The following is a 21,150-nucleotide window of genomic DNA, read 5'->3' as shown; positions in this document are numbered from 1 at the left end:
CTAATATTAGACTTAACTTGCTTTCCTTCACTTAACTTAACTCTCCATACATTACATGTTATGAGAGTACTTACTATTTCCATCAAGTGAACAATTTTGATCTACGAAAAAGTTACGATCGATGCAAGTAAATCAAATAGAAAATTTGGGGATTAGTTTGTATGAATTGTGTACTCTTATAATTTTTAAATTGCTACACGAGACTAGAGTTCACTTGGTTGTAACACATTTGAATATTTGACAACTGTTAGGCTAGTCGGGTTGTTGATTCTACAAGATTAATTTCATTCATATCATTTGCATATTGGTTATGCTAATTCATAATTGTATGGAATGATTATCTACATAGTTCAATAAGTGTTAAACTTATAATTTTAATAATCGTGAAATATAAAATGTGAGGTGTAGTATGGAAACACCTAGTTTCTAATTGAGAAGATCAATGAGATGAAATGAGTCACAATGAACCACAAACCTATAGTGATGGGCCATCTGGGTATGCTTAGTCATCATCTAATATGGGTGACTATAGGGGTATGACAATGGCTTTTTAGGTTAAATTAAATTTTTTGCGAGAGGTACTCTTTTAACTTCCATTATTTATTTATATATATCTCTATCAAGACATTATTCCCTAGTTTGAAATGAATTCAATTACTAATATTACTTGGTTTCTTAATAATGCATTCATGGTTTTCTAATTAATAGATGAAAATCTTTACAAAATCTTAATACCTAACAATAAATTAATATCAAAAAATACTAAACTGCATTTTTTATTTTTTTTTACAATATTAGTAGAAAGTTTTTTTACATTAAGAAAAAATTTAAATACTAAAATATTATCTAAGAACTAATTAAATTATTGTTATTTATCTCTTTGATATATTTATTCTATAGTGAAAATAAAATTGAGATGTGAGCAGAAAACATATGCAAGAATTAAATTTCTTACTTTTCATTTAGAAAGAAAAAATGGTGTAAAATGCATATATTGAAGAATTTGTATTTTAATTTTTTTGGATATATATATATATATATATATATATATAACAATTAAGGAAATATTTAATTTTTTATCGTTATATTCTATCTAATTTCTTGCAAATTTATATCAAAGTTTTAGTGCAAGTAATTTAAAATATTTCACATATTTAAATAAATAAATAATTTTAGCTCATGGAGTGTAATTCAATTGATAATCACCTTGTTATGAAGTATTCTCTAAAAGAATGAGATTTAAAGTTCAAATGAGTTAGGCCAACAAAAAAATAATAATTTTTATCCACTTATTTATTATATTTAGAATATGGTATGTATATTATAATTCTTTTAAAATGAAATTATCTTTAATTTATTACTTTTATGTAAATTTTAATATAATTTTCAAAAAAATATACATTAAATTAAATACTTAAAATTAGTTCAAAATATTCTAAATTTTAAACATGCTATATTTTAGTTTTGTAATTAATTAAAAAGTTATATATTCTAATTTTATACTTAATTAAAAAGGAGTAATGAAAAAGGATAAATATAATATAAAAGAAAGAAATTTATATGACGAAATTTCATGTGGTTTGAGTACCTATTTTAAAAAATTAAAAATAGAATTATCCTCAATTGTCACAGCGCTATCCTTGTGGTACTCCTCCAACCATGTATAGGGGTGCGGCACCAATATACATTTTCTTTTTACCAATACTAAAAAATATGGAATATCCCTAAACCAACACTTAGCCAATTTTAGCCAATTTTATCAAAGTGTTATCAATGCAACGGAATAAACATTCTTTAATTAACCATGTAACCAATTATATATGCGTAGCGGAATCATAAGCACATCATAGACATAAACATATGGGGGAAGGGAAACTCCCTTCTAAATTTGAGTCTGCCCAATATATCAATAATTCCGTAATTCAATTGTACAAAAATATTTTACAATCATGCAGCCAGCAACACCTTGGTCTGTACACTCCTTCAAACCATCTATGCCCACCAGCACAACTTCTGTGTTGTTCTTCCATGTCGTGCACGAGTTACCCGAACCATCGTTCAACCTATAACCACTTCTGCAAGCTCTGCCCACGATTGTATCCTTTTGCACACTATATTGTTCAACGTTGAACCTGTTCACTGCAAATCGAGTGTTACCCACTCACAGCTCCATCGTAGCAGCCTCAGGTCACACCGTTCACCTATTCGCTGAGTATTGAATGTTGCACACCCGTAGGTCAATCATAGTTGCCTCAGGTCACACGGATCGCCCACTCCAATACTCCAACACAATCCACAACAGTCGGCCCACAGTCGGGTGGAACACAACTCACCCTGCAGACGGTCCTGTGATAAGTGTTGTAGGCTAACCCAACCTGCAACTCGCCCTTCGCTCGGTCCATGCGCAAAAACCCTGAGCTTATTTCCTGCTCTAACTTCGATCATGCCCATGCACTCCACTTATAGTTGGGCTCCCTTGCTCTTTGTTTTCTATTTTTGTTTTTATGTTATGCGATGCTTTTTCGATGCTCCTCCAACCATCCACGCCATTCCATATTCACTGGGTTGTTCGACGGTCAATTCCTCCCAACCATAGTGTCTTTTCATATACATCAAGGGTCTACTCAATTGTCTGTATAAGTCAGCCTAACCAATGTGTATAAACACATCGACCCTATCATATAAATTATGTGGCTTCCTCCATACATCATTCAGGTGTGTCGTGGGTCGGCTTTCCCATGTTTCGTGTCATCTCACTCGTGCTCATCATTTCATCCGTCGTGCACTATCGCACTTTTGCACATCCGCCCATCCACCGTCACGATGTCTGCCCAACTCGTCACACGCTTGGGCACCTCACCCGCCTGGGCGGCCAATTCAAGTCGCCTGACGTGCCCTCATCCGCACTCGCTTATTGTTCTATCTATGTGTGTGTTCTATCTATGTGTGTGAGACCAACCGTCGCATTTAACCAATGACTTGTCACACATAACAAAGCATTCACTTTTGAGTCAATTTTAACCGAATGCTCCAACTTGAGTCACCTTTAATCGAACACGGGCACTCGTCGCACATCTAGGGTGCACTTACATAACTTTAACTACAATCGTCGATTTTTTGACTCTCTCAGATGCTTGACAATTCGAGGCCCTAACAACTATCCACTCATGGAATCTCTTTGTAAACTTCCTGAATGCAACGACATACAAGTTGTCAACCAACTACTTGTTGCACATAACAAAGCATCCACCTCTGAGTCGCCTTTAACTGAATGCCCCAACCTAAGTCACCTTTAACCGAACATGGGCAGACGTCTCACATCTCGAGTGTGCCTACATGACTTTAACTGCTATCGTCGATTTTTCGACTCTCCCACATGCTTGACAACTCGAGGCCCTAACACCTATCCACTCATGGAATCTCTTTGCAAACTTCCTTAATGCAACGACATACAAGTTCTCTCTAATCGTATGTGCAAAGATCGAATGGACGAAAGAAAAATTATTTTTGTCTTAATCTGTTTTTGACTTAAATATAAAGTTTTTATCTCAAATCTTTTTTGTCTTAAATATAAAGTTATGTCATAAAATATTTTTGTCTCAAATTGTTTTTGCATCAAATTTTATATTTAAGACAATTCAAATGATACTAAATTTTAATGTAAAATAACTCAAAAAACATTTTTTTAGACAAAAAATATTTCGTCTTAATGAAAAGTGGTCTTCCCAATGAATCTCTCCATCTTAATGGCCCCCACCTCATAATTGTGATCAGTAGACAATGAAAACTAAAGCTAAAAACTTGATAAAACCATCTTTAAAAAATCTCATCCAATAATAATAAAAATCCCTTCTCTTTTTCAAATCTTTTATAACCTTCTTAAAACTCTTTCAATAAAACCCTTGATTAATTTTTTATATAAAAAACTTTATTAAAACAAAAATTGTAATATTTCATATAAAAAAAATATGTTAAAAAAAGAAATTGTTACGTATCAACCAAACTCTTTTTACTACATTAATAAGAGTGCTTTGAAAAACAATCTTTTAAACTCTTTATTAGAACTGATGAGAGCTTCTTGGTAGTGGAGAATTAAAAATATTTCGAACCTTTGACTTTGCCAAGCTAAAGCGTCTTGGTCTATGCACTTGTTGCGTGTTAACTTGGTCTCTGAACTTTTGATAGGGAAAGCTCGCGTGTTGCAAGGTTGTGTTATAGCTTAATTAGAGGAAAACAATATAACAATATTTCTTTCTTCTCTCATAGATTGTTGTTGCTAATTTGAATGGGTTGGAAAAGTATTTGTTGCAAAAGCAGAGGAAAGACATCAGATTTAATATAAAAAATTCACACAATCGAATAAAAATGAAATGAGATGGAGTTTTTAATTGATTAATTAGCGGTTGGTCGGTTGGTTTTTTAATTAATCACATGATTACAATAAATTCCATAAAAAAAAAGTTTATCTTGACTCGACTATAAACAACTTTCTCTACCGGAATAATTAGCTATCTTTAACATGGTTGAAAACATTGTAACCGTGCTGATGAGTTAAATTAGCATTTTCCTTAAAAAAAAATTAACTTTATCTAAAATAGGACTTGACTCAACTTGATTTTAAACAACTTTCTCTACCGGAATAATTAGCTATCTTTAACATGGTTGAAAACAATGTAACTGTGCTGATGAGTTACATTACCATTTTTGTCTGGTCTTAGGAGGAGTTACCTCAATTCTAGGAAGTTTAACTTTGTCATGTACCCCCACCACACTATCCAGATCTATGAAAGCAGGCTTTGTGGGCGAGGGAAGCTTTTATCACTTATTTTCTAGGCGTCTCTTCGGTACGTTCGAGATTCGACAAACATTTCCTCCTGAATTCACCATGGCAGCAATTAATCCAAACGTACAGACGGCTACTACGCCAAGAATTATCGCAAACGTCCTAGATTTGTTTCGTTCTGCAAAATTGCACAATTATTCTCAGTAGGTTTCTGTCTTAGTTGCCCAGAATTAAATTACCACTAGATTACCTATCGTTGTAAAGTAGGTGAAGAATATACCGGAGGATACGGGAAAACTTTCTGCTGGGGGTGGCGAGATAACGGAACTGTGGAAGAATGCATAAACCTCGTAAAGCAAGTAGCAGTTCTGAGATCTGAATTGTGCCCCAAGAGCTCCAGGTTGGCATTTGAATATATTATCTAACGCATAAGTTAGGCACGATCCGCAGCTTGTCCTGGACAGATCTCTCCAACACTGCGCTAAGCTGTAGATGATCCCCGTTAAAGTAGAAGGTATCTGCAGCGAAAAGTTTGGGACTCTGAGCAGCTTCAAGGGTAATATGTGAGAAGCGGGCCTTAATAGCATCTGTGAACTGCTGTGGCTGACTGCTGTTCCCAGTGTTACAAATAATAATACTTGGTGTCTCCTTCGTACTCTCAATATCGTTGTAGAATTTATGATCGTCGTAACGCAAGAAGCAGCCGTCCAGTTGAATGAATCCAGAAGTGTTGTGGCATGCCCGAACAAGATTTGCTTTGACCATGGATGCGCACTGTTTGCAATCTGAGGAACTTAAATCTCCCCTGCACTGGACAAGCCCGTAAACAGTACTATTGATGTTTGGCCCCTGAGCAGCAATACTAGAGGTATTGAATCCGCTGTCATAAACATTGTTCACCAGCGAATCCAAAAGCTTGTTTAGATTAAGCTGAAACGCGCTACCATTTGTATATGTATAATTGCCACTCTCTCCACATTTGCTCCACGGTGGGAGTCTCTAGATCAGCAACTCCTAAGCGCATACCCGTACCAGCTAGAATTACTATAAGTAACACACTGCCAAGCACTGATTTCATGTGCGTCGCCATAACCACGTCCTCTCGCGCGTCTGTGCCGAGTTCAGTTGCGCCCAGAAGGCATGGCATTATTGGAGCAGCTATTGTAATCCAATGGCCTTATAAAGTTGAACTTGCAGTATTAATTTTCATATTTTCTAGTGCGTGGAATACTGTCACTGAAAATGAAAATTAGAAGCGTGCCCAACTTGCCTTCACCAGAAAAAATTTGTCCTGGTTGCTCTTGTGATTTGACTGTGACCCGCTGCCTACTCCCCATATTTCCATGATTCATAATGGTTAGATTCGCTGAACAAATTTTATGGTAGCAGAGTCCGATTTTTATTAGGCAGGTCCGCTGAAATGGTTGGTTGCGACCGCACAAGGGTTGAAATTTTCCTACTGCGAGAAGTTGATTGCGACAACACCACTTCAAGAATAAGTCAAAAGAGATTCCCTTTTGTCGTTGCATAAATTTTGTGTAAATCTATACAACCAAAGACCGATAAAATCGAATCATATTTTAAGTTGAAAGAGTTATTTTTGTTGCTGCCTGAAATGAGGGAGTGAATTTTTTTTTTTTTTTCGAAGGTGGCAAAATCTATCAAATTCAGGTGTCAAACCAATAGTGAGGACAACCATTTCTGGCTGCTATCCACGAATATCGGTTTGACTCATCACCGTTATCAAGGAAAACCACGCCACCTGTAATAACCCGCTGGTGGTCCGTAAGGGAGCAGGCTTTCACTCCTGCCAGATGCCTCTGGGTCTTGGGCCGTTAACCTGTTTCCTTACGTCCGAGGAAGACGAGCTCTTAACCAAGCAGAAGCAGTTTTATGGCATACTCCAGGTCGGTTGAGGGAGTGAATTTATACACAAATAAGTTTGACATTTTTCTTAACATATTTTTAATTTTATATTTTAAATTTAACATTAATAACATTGATTTATTATAAAAGAAGATAATGTGTTTAGAAAAATGGTTATGGTAAATATTAAGTTTTTATATATTTATGAATTAAATATAATTATGAAATATAATGTTATGTTAATATTGTGAGTTCTATGATAAAATAAATTTTAATTTAAAATTACTATTTATATCTTATTTATATTTCAAAATATTTTTGTTTTTAATTTTACATTTATTGATTAAATTTAAGCATTACATCTTACATATTATTATTTTATATATATATATATATATATATATATATATATATTTGTTTTTAATTTTATATTTATTTATTAAATTTAAGTATTACATTTTACATATCATTGTTAATATATATATATATATATATATACTATTTGCCTCTGGGGGCAAGCTCCAGTCCATATCTTCAGTGAAGCCCTAGTTCCCACTGTCCAGGTGGTCCAGGCTTCACTTGATGAGGCTTTGAAGTTCTCTGAAAGTGCTCTAATCTGTCGATTCAGTGGTTTTTGGCCGTGGCTAACAGCTTTACACAGTTGGATCTCGGAGGTATGGAAGCCTCTAATCCCTGATGCAATTAATATCTATCCCTGTAGTAGTGGTTTCTTTATAGTATATTTTGAAAACCCTGAAAGAAGACAATGTATTCTAGATTCCGGCCCTTGGTTTTGGGAAAAATCGGGCCTATTCATGAGGCCATGGAACCCATCATTCGATCCCTCAACAACAGTCATAACCTCAGCACCAGTTTGGGTGAGATTGCCAAACCTACCCTTGCATCTCTGGAATTTCTCTTCACTAAAAGCCATTGGAAATGCAATTGGAAAATTTTACTGCAGGTGCCCAAAAACAGAGGAATATGCCAGAACCACCTATGCACGCATCTGTGTGGAAATGGACTTCAGTGTCGGATTCCCAGCTGAAATACATCTAACAAGTAAAGACTATGTGTGGAACCAGAAACTCGATTATGAAAGTGTCCTCTTCAGGTGTCGATCCTGCTTTGAGACACGCCACCTAGCCAAATATTGCCCAAAAGCCTCCCAGAAAAATTCTACTAGAAAAAATCACCACAGATCTACATGGTGGGAAGGAGCACAAAAAGAACACTACACTGTCATCAAAGAGGAATACTCTCGAGAAAATTCTGAATCACAAGAAATCAGGCAAGAGAGAAACATCTCTCAAAACAATCAAGGGGAAAGCCCTGCCCAGCAACAAAAGAGTGAACTCGACAACCCCTGAAGCATCAACAGTTATGAGGACTCGAATACCGCACAAAATAAATCTTCATTTAACAACGAAGCAGATCTCCTAGACCAAAATTCTTCTCCGACTATCTTCAAAAGGACGAACACAGTGGATCGCAAAGCTAAGACGCCAATGTCCCAAGAACCAAAAGAGATGAAGGAGATGCAAGATAAAGAAAGTTGGAAGATCCTAGAGAAAAAAAAGAAAGCTACAACACCAATCTCACCTAGAAAGACGAGGAGCCAGAGAATTAGAAACTAAGAAAATTATAAGTCCGATAGACCAATTGGGTCTCAGTGGACGTTAACCACCACCACCATCATCATCATCATCAACAAATTGAATTAAATTAAAATATTATTTTTATTACTAAATTTGTTATTTGTTATATTTATTATTTTTTAGTTAAATGACTGATGTTGTTATCATTATTATTTTATGTTTTACTATTTAAAATAAAGTTTCTTTCCTATCAAGTTAATATAAATAATGTTTTTTTTGGTATGAGTTTATATAATGTTTTTTTTGGTATGAGTTTATATTTTATCTGGGACTATATTTTTATGTAAATTAAAAAATTCATTTATATAGAATTAAAATGATGAAAAAATACTAAAAAGTAAACTAAGGATATTTTATATTTATTTATACTAAAAAAATAAATTAAGGGGTTATTTTTTTTAAATTATGTTTTAATTACTATATTCTTAGGTTAAAGTGTCTATGTGAAAAAAATAGATGGATTATGGATATTTAACTTCCTCAAAATATTTAAGTAATATTTTTAATAATAAGCACATACCAATTATTGCTTTCAGAATTAGTTATGGTTTCTTCAAGGTTGTGAGAACTACACATGCTACAATTGCTAGGAAATTCCTAGAAAAATATATTTTCCTGCAAATTTAAATATGAAATTGTAGTCTTACCTTCCCACCATCCTAGAATAACTTGATAGTTGAAGCAACTATTTACTATAATCATGGTGATTGGGTGGTTGTTTAGAAGTTGAATCTAATTTCGATAGGTAGTATTGGAAACAAACCATCTCAATTTCAGGAGTCGGTCAATTAATGGAGTTGCAAAATGGGGAAAACCACTAGAAATATCCATTCGTGGGAATTTAATCATTCATAACTCAATACAGAGGCTTAAATCAACATTGAGAGAAGGAGTTTTTGAGTAGAATGTAGTTATTTATGTGTGGAATATTTGTTGTAGATTTCTTAGTGAATCAAATATCATTTGGTTGCCCAAATACAACCAAAAAAATGAGTTAGATCATTGTTAGAGTGTTCTAGGCTCACCAAAACTTAATTTTATTACTAAACACTTATAGAAGAGATTTTGAACCTAATTGAGCCAAGGATTTATGATTTGAATTGTATTATGTGCTCATAATAAGAAGGAGGAAATAAAATCACCAAGGAACTATGTAATAATGAAGGGACTTCAATAATCACTTTCCTAGTTTGCTGAGAGGCATATGGAGATTATGGAGGCCCGACGATCAGTAGGGGAGAGGAGTTAATTAATTATCTCATGACTTTGAAGGAGATTTCCTTCACCAGCCCAAATTTCATGAGTGTTGATCATTCCCCTTATAGTATCATGACCTAGCTAAGGTGTGGCCAATAATAGAGATTTGTATGTTTAACTAATCCTGTGGTTGGGTGAAAAAGGATCTTTCCCAACTTAGTTCACAACATTGGACAACTTCAAATAGGATTTTTTTCTTATGCTTATGATGCTTACTCAATTTCATTTAAATGGTGGTTATAATTGTAATGAAATTTACGTTTTCACTATATTAAGTTTTAGAAAATGATATTTTATGTAACTTGATATTACCTCTAAATATCTTCAGAAGTAAGGAGATGTTGCTCCATAGATCTTACTCTTAGATCTATCAAACATTATGTCACAAATTATAGATGAATCGTCAAGAATTAAAGAAAAAGCATATTTTTCATCTCAACAAGTAAGATAGTATGTCCATACATGAAACCCTCCTAAATCATTTCAGTTTGTAGACCCTTTGGTTAACTTTGGAGACCCTACTTTAGCTTGAAGATCTTACACCTTTCTTCCTAATCCAATCCCCTACATATAAGCATAGCCATATAGGACGATGTCTTGCTTCCACAAAAGGTAGGTCAGCATTTATAGTAACAGTAATCAAAACCACATACATAAAAAATGACATGAAATATGTGCGAGAGAATATGAAAATTATTCCATCAATCAAAATAGCTTAAATACATTATACCTTGATGTATAAATGAAAACCTCCTCAATCCTTAGCACGACCCTTCCCTCAACTCACTGTAATATTTGTCTCACATCACATGGAAAGGAACTTGTAGTAGAAATCCTCCAACTTCTCTCTCGGTTTCCTTTCCTCTTGACAAGGTATCTATATATAGAATTTTCCCCAAACTTTAGAGGATGTATCCAGATGCCTAGAGCAATGAAAGTTAGGAAACCTCCACAATAATTGACCCTTAGCCAATTCATCCATAATTGGGTCAAACTGATCTCCTCAGGATTAACCTATTCTAGAAAAATTACCTCCATCGCTCCCATGCTAAAGGCAAGTAGGGTACCCAGATGTGAAGTTGTACCACTACAAGTGTAACCACCACTCCCAACATTTACTTGCGTTTACAAGCTCCCAAGATAAATGTGAGGTTGAGTTCTACTGTGACATGATCTGGCCTCCATGTTCTAGTTGTGGGAGTGTGGCCTACAATTTGAAAACTTATTGACACCCCTCAGGAGCACTACATCACCCAGAAGTCAGTCCAGAACCTCTAGTAACTAGATTCAGAGTTGGAACTTCCTTTTCACAATTCTAATCCCTAATCACATGCACAACAAGGAAAGAGTGTAGTTATGAGGCCCCAACCACACACACAAGCCTTCTTCCATGTGGTTATGACCTAAATTTCCTAGTTCAATGTTAGTGGTTCCAAGGTCTGAGCCACTTTTCTAGGCTAGTCTCCATACCACTACCCAGAACTGTCTGTGACTTTCCATAATCATGATTAAGACAGTAAAAATGCCAACGTTCAAAATTGAACCATGAACTTGACCTAGACTGCCTAGTACACATCAGGGATTTCGTCAAACATATGGTAAACATGTAAGATATAGGTCATGAATACATATATGATCATAAATATCTAAACTTCATCTAAGAATCACCAAGAAGTTCTAATGCCCTCTGAATTAGTTGCAACAACACTTGTTAGCCTATGCATTCATCAACCATTCAAATACTTATCAAGTCATGAAAAAGATTCATAGTTAGAGCAAATAATACATCCAATCTTATAACCAACATATAACCATGAAAAATCAACCATCAAGTAAAAACAATAATAAGTACAAGTACTCATAGATCACAATAGGAAAATAGCTCGTATTAACATATGCAAAAGCCAACCAAGTCAGGGACTTCCACGTACCACCCGACCATAGATTGGGCTAAACCAAATCTTTCTTTTAGATAATCATCGTCGTGCCATATTCCAAGCATGAATATGGGATCTCATGGTATAAACCAATACATAATCAAACAAGGAATCGAGAGGTTAAACCACCTTCACCCTCAAGTTATCGTGCTCTCACTTGAACCAGTCTCGAGATCATAATACCAAACCGAGCTTGGATGCCTCATAATTCATTCACCATACCTTGAGGAAATTTTCACTTTCCACCCACCTATCGAGGGCTTCCTGGAGAAAACCATCTCCACACCCAACCCTTCGAAATTTTCCTGAGACCACCTCACCTAGTTCCAAAACCTTCCGTCAATCCAATGCTTAACCAAGAATGAATCTCGTCACATTATGGCTATCCAGGATGTTTGTTGCATTCGGTGCAGCATGGGGGTCACAGGGGGGGCACAACCCCACCTATCGGGGGTTTCAGGGGGCAGTAGTCCCCTACACGAGGTCTGGGCCAGTCGCCCTGGGAAAACAATTTGGACCCTATATTAGGTGGGCAGACATACCTATGGTTTTGTGCATGGGCTTTGCACATGGTTTTTGGCATGATGGTTTTCTACCCATGGTATTTTGTAGATCTGGTCAAGGAAATTATGGTTATGTCGTAATCCAAGGTTATTGGATTGGGGTTTATGAATGCTTCGCCATGTATATACATGGTAACATTGAAAGGAACATAATGAAAAATAAATTTGGTAGTCCTGGTTTCGGGAATCCAGGGTAAAATATTTGTGTATTTGTTTTGTGTTTCTCGCCAGTGTATTTTTTGTTTGATAATAATTTTTTTGCAGGTAATTTCTGTACAGGGTTAAAACCTACACAGGAAATAGCAATGCAATGTTGAAACCGTTGTCAAACCATTGAAAACCCATGCCAATGAAAACAAATGAACCAAATAAACAAATTCATGTACCATGCATTCACATCCCAACAAGGAAATCATTTCATACAACCTATTACCTGCATGATCTTCTGGCTGAAGTTGTTGATCCACCCTTCTCCTTACCTTCCATCACTTTCCTTTTCTTGTCCTTTTCTTGTCCCTTTCTTTCCTTTGCTTTCCTTTCTCTGAATCCAAGTGAAATCCAAATGCTCCAAGAATACTCTAAGTGTGAAAGAGTGTATGTGAGAGAATGGAAGGAGAGAGCCAAACTAAACCGACCAAAGCTAAGCCAAAAGCTGTGAACTGATTCTTTGATGCATTTTTATTATTGATGTCTCATTTTTTCTTCATTTTCCTTCATTTTCCTTCTAAATTAACACGCAAATATGTGTCTCAGCACCTTCATTTTCTCCTATTTTCTTTTATTTTCATAAATAAATGCAAATTGTTTCCTCTTTTCCTTTGCCAATTTCCATAGTGGTAAACAAACAAAAACTAATGCCCACTATAGTGATTTCCCAACATTCAACTTGGAATTTATGTCTGATTATCTTGGTCTTATTCTTTTGTCTTCATTATCCTTTATTCCCTGAAGCGTTAACCTGGGGTTGTTACAACAAGGGAGCGATGGATGTTAAGGTGACAAGCCTGTGGGAGAAATGGGTTGTCAAAAGTTCTCATTCAAGAGGGGATAAGGCTACACATAGGAAAAAATAAGAGGATAGGACTAGGGTTTATCTCCATGACATAAATTTGAAAAAGTGGGATACAACACATGCCCCCTAATGCATGAGGTCAAAAAAGAAACTGATGGTTGAAATGCATTACAAAAAAAAATATCTAAAATGTAAGAAATGAGTCAATAACAAATGACCATATGATAGTCATACTAATTCCCAAGCCTCGATCATAATATGATCATCCCCAAGGTAGGCATACCCATGCTTTACATAAGAGAAATGAACATGACCACCAACTATACACTTCAAATTCATGACATGAAATGCTAGTACGTGGACATGAGACAAACATAATGGATCCATGTGAAAAACTAAAATATCATAGCCACCAAAAGAGAAAAATTGAATATATGTCACGGAATACATCAATAACACAATGGACACATAATCGGCACAACAACTCGATCTCCCCCCGCAGTGGCATCAGGAATGGAGTGAATATATTCTTGCTTTAACCGAATCCCATATCCGCATCAAACATGGACCTGACGAACTTATCTGGTGTAAGGCGGACAATGGTATATACGCACCAAAGTTTGGATACAGAGTACTCATCACTCACAGAATACCTGATCCTTTGCCTTCGTGGTGGAATATCATCTGGAAGCTAAATTCTCCAACTCGCTCCAGATTATTTTTCTGGTGCGCCCTCAAAGGCATCGTCCCCACGGGCGGACATCTCACTCGCAAATCCATCTATGGCCCCTCCTAGTGTACTTTTTGCAAGGCGGCATCTGAGACCTTGGATCACATATTCCTCCATTGTCCGGCTGTACACACTCTTTGGAACAACATCCGCACATAACTGGGAATAGTGGGAAACTGGCATGGGGATGATCTCTCGGGTGCATGGACAGCCTGGACCCACAGCCACCCGGGCTCCAACTCCTAAACCTTCCCCTTGTGGAAACCTGGTTCACTTGGCTAGCACGGAACCGAATTATATTCGAGGAACAGGCTGTAAATTGGACTCGGACTGAAGCTACCATCATCGCCGTGTATCAAGAAATACCTGAACCTCCCCCCTCTCGATCCAGGACGATACAGGCTCTGCCCCTTATTGATAAATCAACCCTGTGGGCCTTCTTCGATGGGGCAGCAAATCAAACAGGTTGTGGAGGTGGATTTATATTGCATATAAATGAGCACCACAGATACCTTGTAAAAATGGGTTTCGGCAGAGGATCAAATAACTTTGCTGAGCTCTCTGCCATTCGAAATCTATTGCATTTCGCATTAACACATCAGTATACAAATCTTAACATATTTGGGGATTCAATGATGGTTGTTAATTGGATCAATAATGCCTCTATATGTCATACACACACTCTCAGCAATATATTATATGATGCTCTCTCACTCAAAGCAGCATTTAATCATTTCTCTTGTTTACACATCTACAGAGAACATAACAGCGAGGCTGACAAATTATCCAAAGAGGCCTCGATACTTCCCAGAGGCGATTGGCTAATTGTGGAGCAGCAAGGGACTGAAGAACACAGGTTTTATCATAGGCCATACATAGACCAGCGAGAACAACGGGACATCAGTCCCGATAGACGACAGTAATGAACTATTTTTTGTCCCAATGGGAAACTGTACATAACTAGGAATATTAGAATGTATGCAAATGGATCCTATGCGATCTCGAACAGGCTAAAACAGCCAGACACATATATGTATTTAGCTTCTTTTTGTAACATGCTCTGATACAGCACCCTGCGAGGTGGTTTTTGTATGAACATACAACAATACCAGTGGCATCTACTATATGTAATTTTCTAAACTTAATGAAAATTACTGATTTTTCGAGTGGAAAAAAACACAATGGACACATAGAAGAGAGATTCCCAAAATAACCCTAAAAGTACAAAAAATGATATATAACTCTAACACCACTCATGAACACTGTCATACAAGAGTAAGATGTCTCTATCTTGAGCTCTTTTACTCAACCCCATTGGTACAAATCTATGTATGAGAATAAATGAGTTGTTATCAAACATGGTAGAAACCATGTAATTATGAGTCAATGAGGTATACAATTAACAAACAAAAGGGACCCACCAATGATGAAAATGGGCCCCAAGGGACTTAGAAAATCCCAGAGCGTGAATAAATGCACTGACATTGAATAATCATGGATTCAATCCAACAAATTTTATGGTAGCAGAGTCCGATTTTTATCACACAGGTCCGCTGCAATGGTTGGTTGCGACCGCATAAGGGTCGGAGGAGAAGTTGATTGCGACAACACCACTTTAAGAATAAGTCAAAAGAGATTCCCTTTTGTCGTTGCATAAAATTTGTGTAAATCTATACAATCAAAGGCCAATAAAATCGAATCATATTCTAAGTTGAAAGAGTTTATTTTTGTTGCTGCCTGAAATAAGGGAGTGAATTTATACACAAATAAGTTTGACATTTTTCTTAACATATCTTATGATTTATATTGAATATACATAGCATTGATTTAAAGTTAATGTGGTTAGAATATGATTTATATTGAATATACATAGCATTGATTTAAAGTTAATGTGGTTAGAATATGATTTATATTGAATATACATAGCATTGATTTAAAGTTAATGTGGTTAGAAAAATGTTTATGGTAAATATTAAGTTTTTATATATTTATGAATTAAATATAAATATGAAATTATGAAATATCATGTTATATTAATATTTTCAATTGTATGATAAAATAAATTTTAATTTAAAATTACTATAGTAATATTTCAAAATATTTTTTGTTTTTTATTTCATATCTATTGATTAATTTAAGCATTACATCTTACATTACTTAACTTTTATATATATATATATATAACACATTGAATTAAATTAAGATATTATTTTTATTATTAAATTTATTATTTTTATTTTTATTATTTTTTAATTAAATGAAGGTTGTTGTTATCATTATTATTTTATGTTTTACCATTTAAAATAAAGTTTTTTTTCTATCTAAGTCAATATAAATAAGTTTATTTTTAATGAGTTTATATTTTATTTGGAACTATATTTTTATGTAAATTAAAAAATTCATCTATATAACCGGATTATATCAAGATGGTCTCGGACTTCTGGACAACTCAGCCCCCTTTACGAGAACGGAGAAAAGCCTCTGATTTTTGTGAGAGACTCAGAAAACTCACAGGCTTAACTGAGCACTGGGCGAAATCAAAGAGGCACAGGGATGATCAGACTCTGCTAGATACCGAAGCACAGATTGCCTCATTGACTGATGAGAAGGGGGAGGGATATCTCTCGGATGCCACAAAAACCTCCCTACAACAACTGCTTGAGGTCAAAGCAAAAATTCTACAAGAAAAGGAGGAGCAGTGGAGACTTAAAAGCAGAGCCATCTGGCTCAAAGAAGGGGACTGTAATACTAAATTCTTTCATAACATGGCTAATGGCAGAAAGGCTACAAATACCATCTGGAGACTTCCATTGGAAACAGGAGGTTGGGCCAACACACACCATCAACTGGCAGGTATAGGGGTCTCACATTTCAAGAGGCTCTTTACGGCTCCGAATGATATAATCCTTCCAGACATCATTAGAGTTGCAGAAAAATTCCCTCGGTTCGTTGAACAGGATGACATTGGAGACCTTACAAAATCCTGTCTCTGCACAAGAACTGGAAGGTACCCTTAAATGGTTCAAGCGAGACAAGAGCCCGGGACCGGATGGCTGGCCTGTTGAATTCTACCTGGCATTCTATGATCTGCTGGGAGAGGATCTTTTAGCGGTTGTTGAGGAAAGCCGGATCTCGGGACACATCCACCCTCCTATGAACCAGACCTTCATAGCCTTGATCCCCAAATCCGATGATCCAACATCCTTCAATGATTTTCGGCCTATATCCCTCTGTAATTGCCTCTATAAAATTATTGCCAAGATCATTGCAAATCGTATCAAGCCGATCCTCTCCTCCCATATATCTGCTGAACAATTCGCTTTTCTTCAAAACCGCCATATTCAAGAGGCTATTGGTGCTGCCCAGGAAACATTACACTCTATCAAGTTGAAGAACCTTAAAGGAGTTTCCTTAAAAATTGACCTTTCAAAGGCATTTGATAAGGTCAACTGGCTATATCTGAAAATGATACTCACCCATCTTGGCTTTCCTCATATGTTTATCAATTGGATCATGGGATGTGTATCCTCTGTCTCTTTCGCTATTCTAATAAATGGCGCTGCCTCTGATCGATTCTTCATCAACAGAGGTATCCGACAAGGATGTCCCCTATCTCCACTACTCTTTCTAATAGTTATGGAGGGACTGAGTAGGCTCATTGTGGATGCAAAGCGGAATGGGGAGCTGTGCGGTATCAAGATTACTGATCAATACACCATAACACACTTATTATTTGTAGACGACATTCTTATCTTCCTCAATGGCAGCATCAGAGATAGTATTGCCCTATATAATATTCTCCTTCTTTTCTGTAAAGCCACGGGCATGGAGATAAATAGGGACAAGTCCACCAGATCAGTGACGAGATGTACACAACAGGAATCCTTATTGGCTGAACAATTCTTCCCATATCTGGAAAATAACCTTTTAGAAGGCATTAAATATCTTGGCTTCAGACTTAGACCGGATGGATATAAAACGGAACACTGGGCTTGGCTAGTCAACAAAATTGAAAAAAGGATCACAGGCTGGCACCATCGTTTTCTATCCAAAGCAGGCAGACTACAGTTGATCAAGTCAGTTCTGGAGGCCACTCCGGTGTATTGGATGTCCCTCACTTGGATTCCAAAGGGCATCTTACAAAAAATTCAACAACTCTGCTACAGATTCCTATGGAATGGAAATAAAAAAGGTAGGGTTTTTGCTTGAACAAGTTGGTCTATTGTATCCATGCCAAAGAAATGGGGTGGATGGGGGCTTAAATCCCTCACTGATTTTGCTCTTGCCTTAACAGCAAAACAGGGCTGGTCTCTTCTTAAGATGGATAGTTTATGGGCTGAAGTCATTCACTATAAATACATCTGGCCATCCAACATCATTGATTGGTTCCGCAGACCCTCATGGAACCAGCAGAGTGTTTCAGCTATTTGGAGAGCTACCCTCAAAGCTCTGCCTCTCATTAAGGATAATCTGTTATGGAAAATTGGGAATGGTTCTCAAGTTCGAATTGGGCGTGATCCATGGACTGGGTCTGGGAACGCACACGTTTTGCCGGACGACCTTATCCGTCACCTCAATGATCGGGGCATCAAATATCTGGCTCAAGTTGGGGATCCACACAGATCCACCATTTTCTCACAGGCATGGGTCACGGACCCACTGTGGCCGCTGACCGATGATTGGTCTGATAATTGGCAAAGATATACTCAGGCACTCACAGAATCTCATATCAAGTTACATGAGATGGATGATGAGCTTATATGGGCACCGGCCAAATCTGGCTCTTACGCTCCTAAGCTTGGATACATTAAGCTCATTGAAGACAGACAGCCTGAAACCCTCAATAGCTGGTGGTCGGATATCTGGAAGCTACATGCTCAGCCTAGGACCAGACTATTATTGTGGAATATTTTGGCAAATAAAATACCTACTGGGGAGAACCTGAAAAAAAGAGCATTCGCGGGTCCGAACTGGTGTGTTCTGTGCAGAAAGGCGGAGGAATCTACAATACATCTCTTTATGACTTGCGAGACCACTGGTATGATCTGGCAGCAGGTTACTCAGTCCCTCAATATCCCCACTGTCTGGCAGGCAAATGACTTACTAGCTGCCTGGGCGCACTGGTGGTCTGCTGTGCCCTCGGAAAAGGCTAGGAACCTACCTCTTGTTGTGTCTTGGTATATTTGGATAAATCGCAACAATATTATATTCGAGCAGGGCAGGGTAAACTGGCAGCTCCTCTCGCCCACCATTTGCGCTGCCTACTCTGAAATCCCTTTTGAGTCGAAACCAAATCCTCCCAGGCATATTGTGCCCGAAATCATCAACAGAGAGATACCTTGGGCTTATTTCGATGGGGCCGCATCGGAACGAGGTTGTGGCGGGGGTATTCTTTTTCATGTTACAGACTCACATTTTTTCCACCTGAGATTGGGACTCGGGAGGGGCACCAATAATCATGCAGAGCTTATCACTCTGAGACATCTACTATACTTTGCACTATCTAAACATTATCGACAAATTCAAATTTTTGGAGACTCAAAGATAGTGATTGACTGGGCCAATAATATTTCTGTCTGTCATACTTATTCTTTGAAACATATCTTGGAAGAAATTGTTTTTCTCAAAACATTTTTTGACCGGATCACTGTTTCTCATATCTACAGGGAAAGAAATTCAACTGCTGACCGGCTCTCGAAAGAAGCGGCGGATCGGCCTTTAGGTGATTGGATGATTGAAGAATACAGTCCAGATGGGATGCACAGGTTTTATCATCGTCCGTATATTGATGGTCTCCAACTTGGGGGAGGCTTCCCCATCTAAATTTTTTTTTGGATATACAGAACATTTTGTACACATCGGCTTTACATGACAGTCACTGTTATTTTTGTTTCAGTACATGACCGGAGGTCATACCTCACTCTTTGCTTCTCTACTGAACTCTAAGTTATATTTCTGTTTATATTGTATGGATACAGTCCTTTCGTATCCAAGAGACACCTACTGAAAGTATTTTTTGTAACATTTCAGAACTGTGGTCGATACCACACATATGCATATGCCTTGGCATCTACAACATGTAATCTCTATTACTTCTTCATAATAGAAATTACGAACTCTATTTTCCCCGGAAAAAAAAAATGGTGAAAAAATACCAAAAAGTAAATTAAGGATATTTTTATATTTATTTATACTAAAAAAGAAATTAAGGGGTTATATTTTTTTGTAATTATGTTTTAATTACTATATTTTTATGTTAAAGTGTCTATTTTTATGTGAAAAAATTAGATGGATTATGGATATTTAACCTCCACAAAATATTTAGGTAATATTCTAAATAATAATCACATACCAATTATTGCTTTCAAAATCAGTTATGGTTTCTTCAGAGTTGTGAAAACTACACATGCTACAATTGCTAGGAAATCCCTAGAAAAATATATTTTCCTACAAAATTTGAATATGAAATCGTAGTCTTGCCTTCCCACCATCCCAGAGGAACTTGATAGTTGAGGAAACTATTTACTATAATCATGGGGATTGGGTGGTTGTTTAGAAGTTGAATCTAATTTCGATAGGCAGTATTGGAAATCACCCATCTCAATTTCAGGAGTTGGTCGATTAATGGAGTTGCGAAATGGGAAAACCACTAGAAATATCCATTCTTGGGGAATTCAATAATTCATAACTCAATAGAGAGGCTTAAATCAACATTGAGAGAAGCAGTTTTTGAGTAGAATGTAGTTATTTATGAGTGGAATGTTTGTTGTAGATTTCTTAGTGAATCAAATTCATTGCCCAAATACAACCAAAAAAATGAGTTAGATCATTGTTAGAGTGTTCTAGGCTCACCAAAACTTAATTTTCTTGCTAAACACTTATAGAAGAGATTTTGAACCTAATTGAGCCAAGGATTTATGATTTGATGTGTATTATGTGATCATAATAAGAAAGAGGAAATAAAATCACCAAGGAACTATGCAATAATGAAGGGACTTCAATAATCACTTTCCTAGTTAGCTAAGAGGCATATGGAGATTATGGAGGCCCGAAGATCAGTAGGGGAGAGGAGCTCCTTAATTATCCATGACTTTGAAGGAGATATCCTTCAACTTCACAAATTTCATGAGTGTCGATCATTCCCCTTATAGTATCATGACCTAGCTAAGGTGTGGCCAATAATAGTGATTTGTATGTGCAACTAAGCCTATGGTCGGGTGAAAAAGGATCTTTCCCAACTTAGTTCACAACATTGGACAACTTCAAATAGGAGTTTTTTCTCATGCTTATGATGATTACTCAATTTCATTTAAATGATGGTTGTAATCGTAATGAAATTTACAT

At 36.5% G+C, this 21,150-nt stretch overlaps 1 protein-coding gene across 1 annotated transcript; it reads right to left on the bottom strand.

The window, feature by feature from the left end:
• Nucleotides 1-5,200: 5,200 nt before the first annotated feature.
• On the bottom strand, nt 5,201-5,930 carry LOC149237095 (plasmodesmata-located protein 5-like). The gene is made up of 2 exons (XM_089369143.1): nt 5,829-5,930; nt 5,201-5,713 (listed from the first exon to the last, which is right to left on the bottom strand). Exons 1-2 carry the CDS (start codon nt 5,928-5,930, stop codon nt 5,201-5,203), a joined length of 615 nt encoding a protein of 204 aa, XP_089225269.1.
• Between the last annotated feature and the right edge of the window lie 15,220 nt (nt 5,931-21,150).

The sequence above is a fragment of the Pinus tabuliformis genome, chromosome 8, assembly GCF_031772625.1.
Source record: "Pinus tabuliformis cultivar Carrire ecotype Pingquan chromosome 8, CPIR1, whole genome shotgun sequence".
Classification (NCBI taxonomy): Eukaryota; Viridiplantae; Streptophyta; class Pinopsida; order Pinales; family Pinaceae; genus Pinus; species Pinus tabuliformis.
The sequence above is the reverse complement of the archived record's forward strand: the minus strand, read 5'-3'. Positions and strand labels throughout refer to the sequence as shown.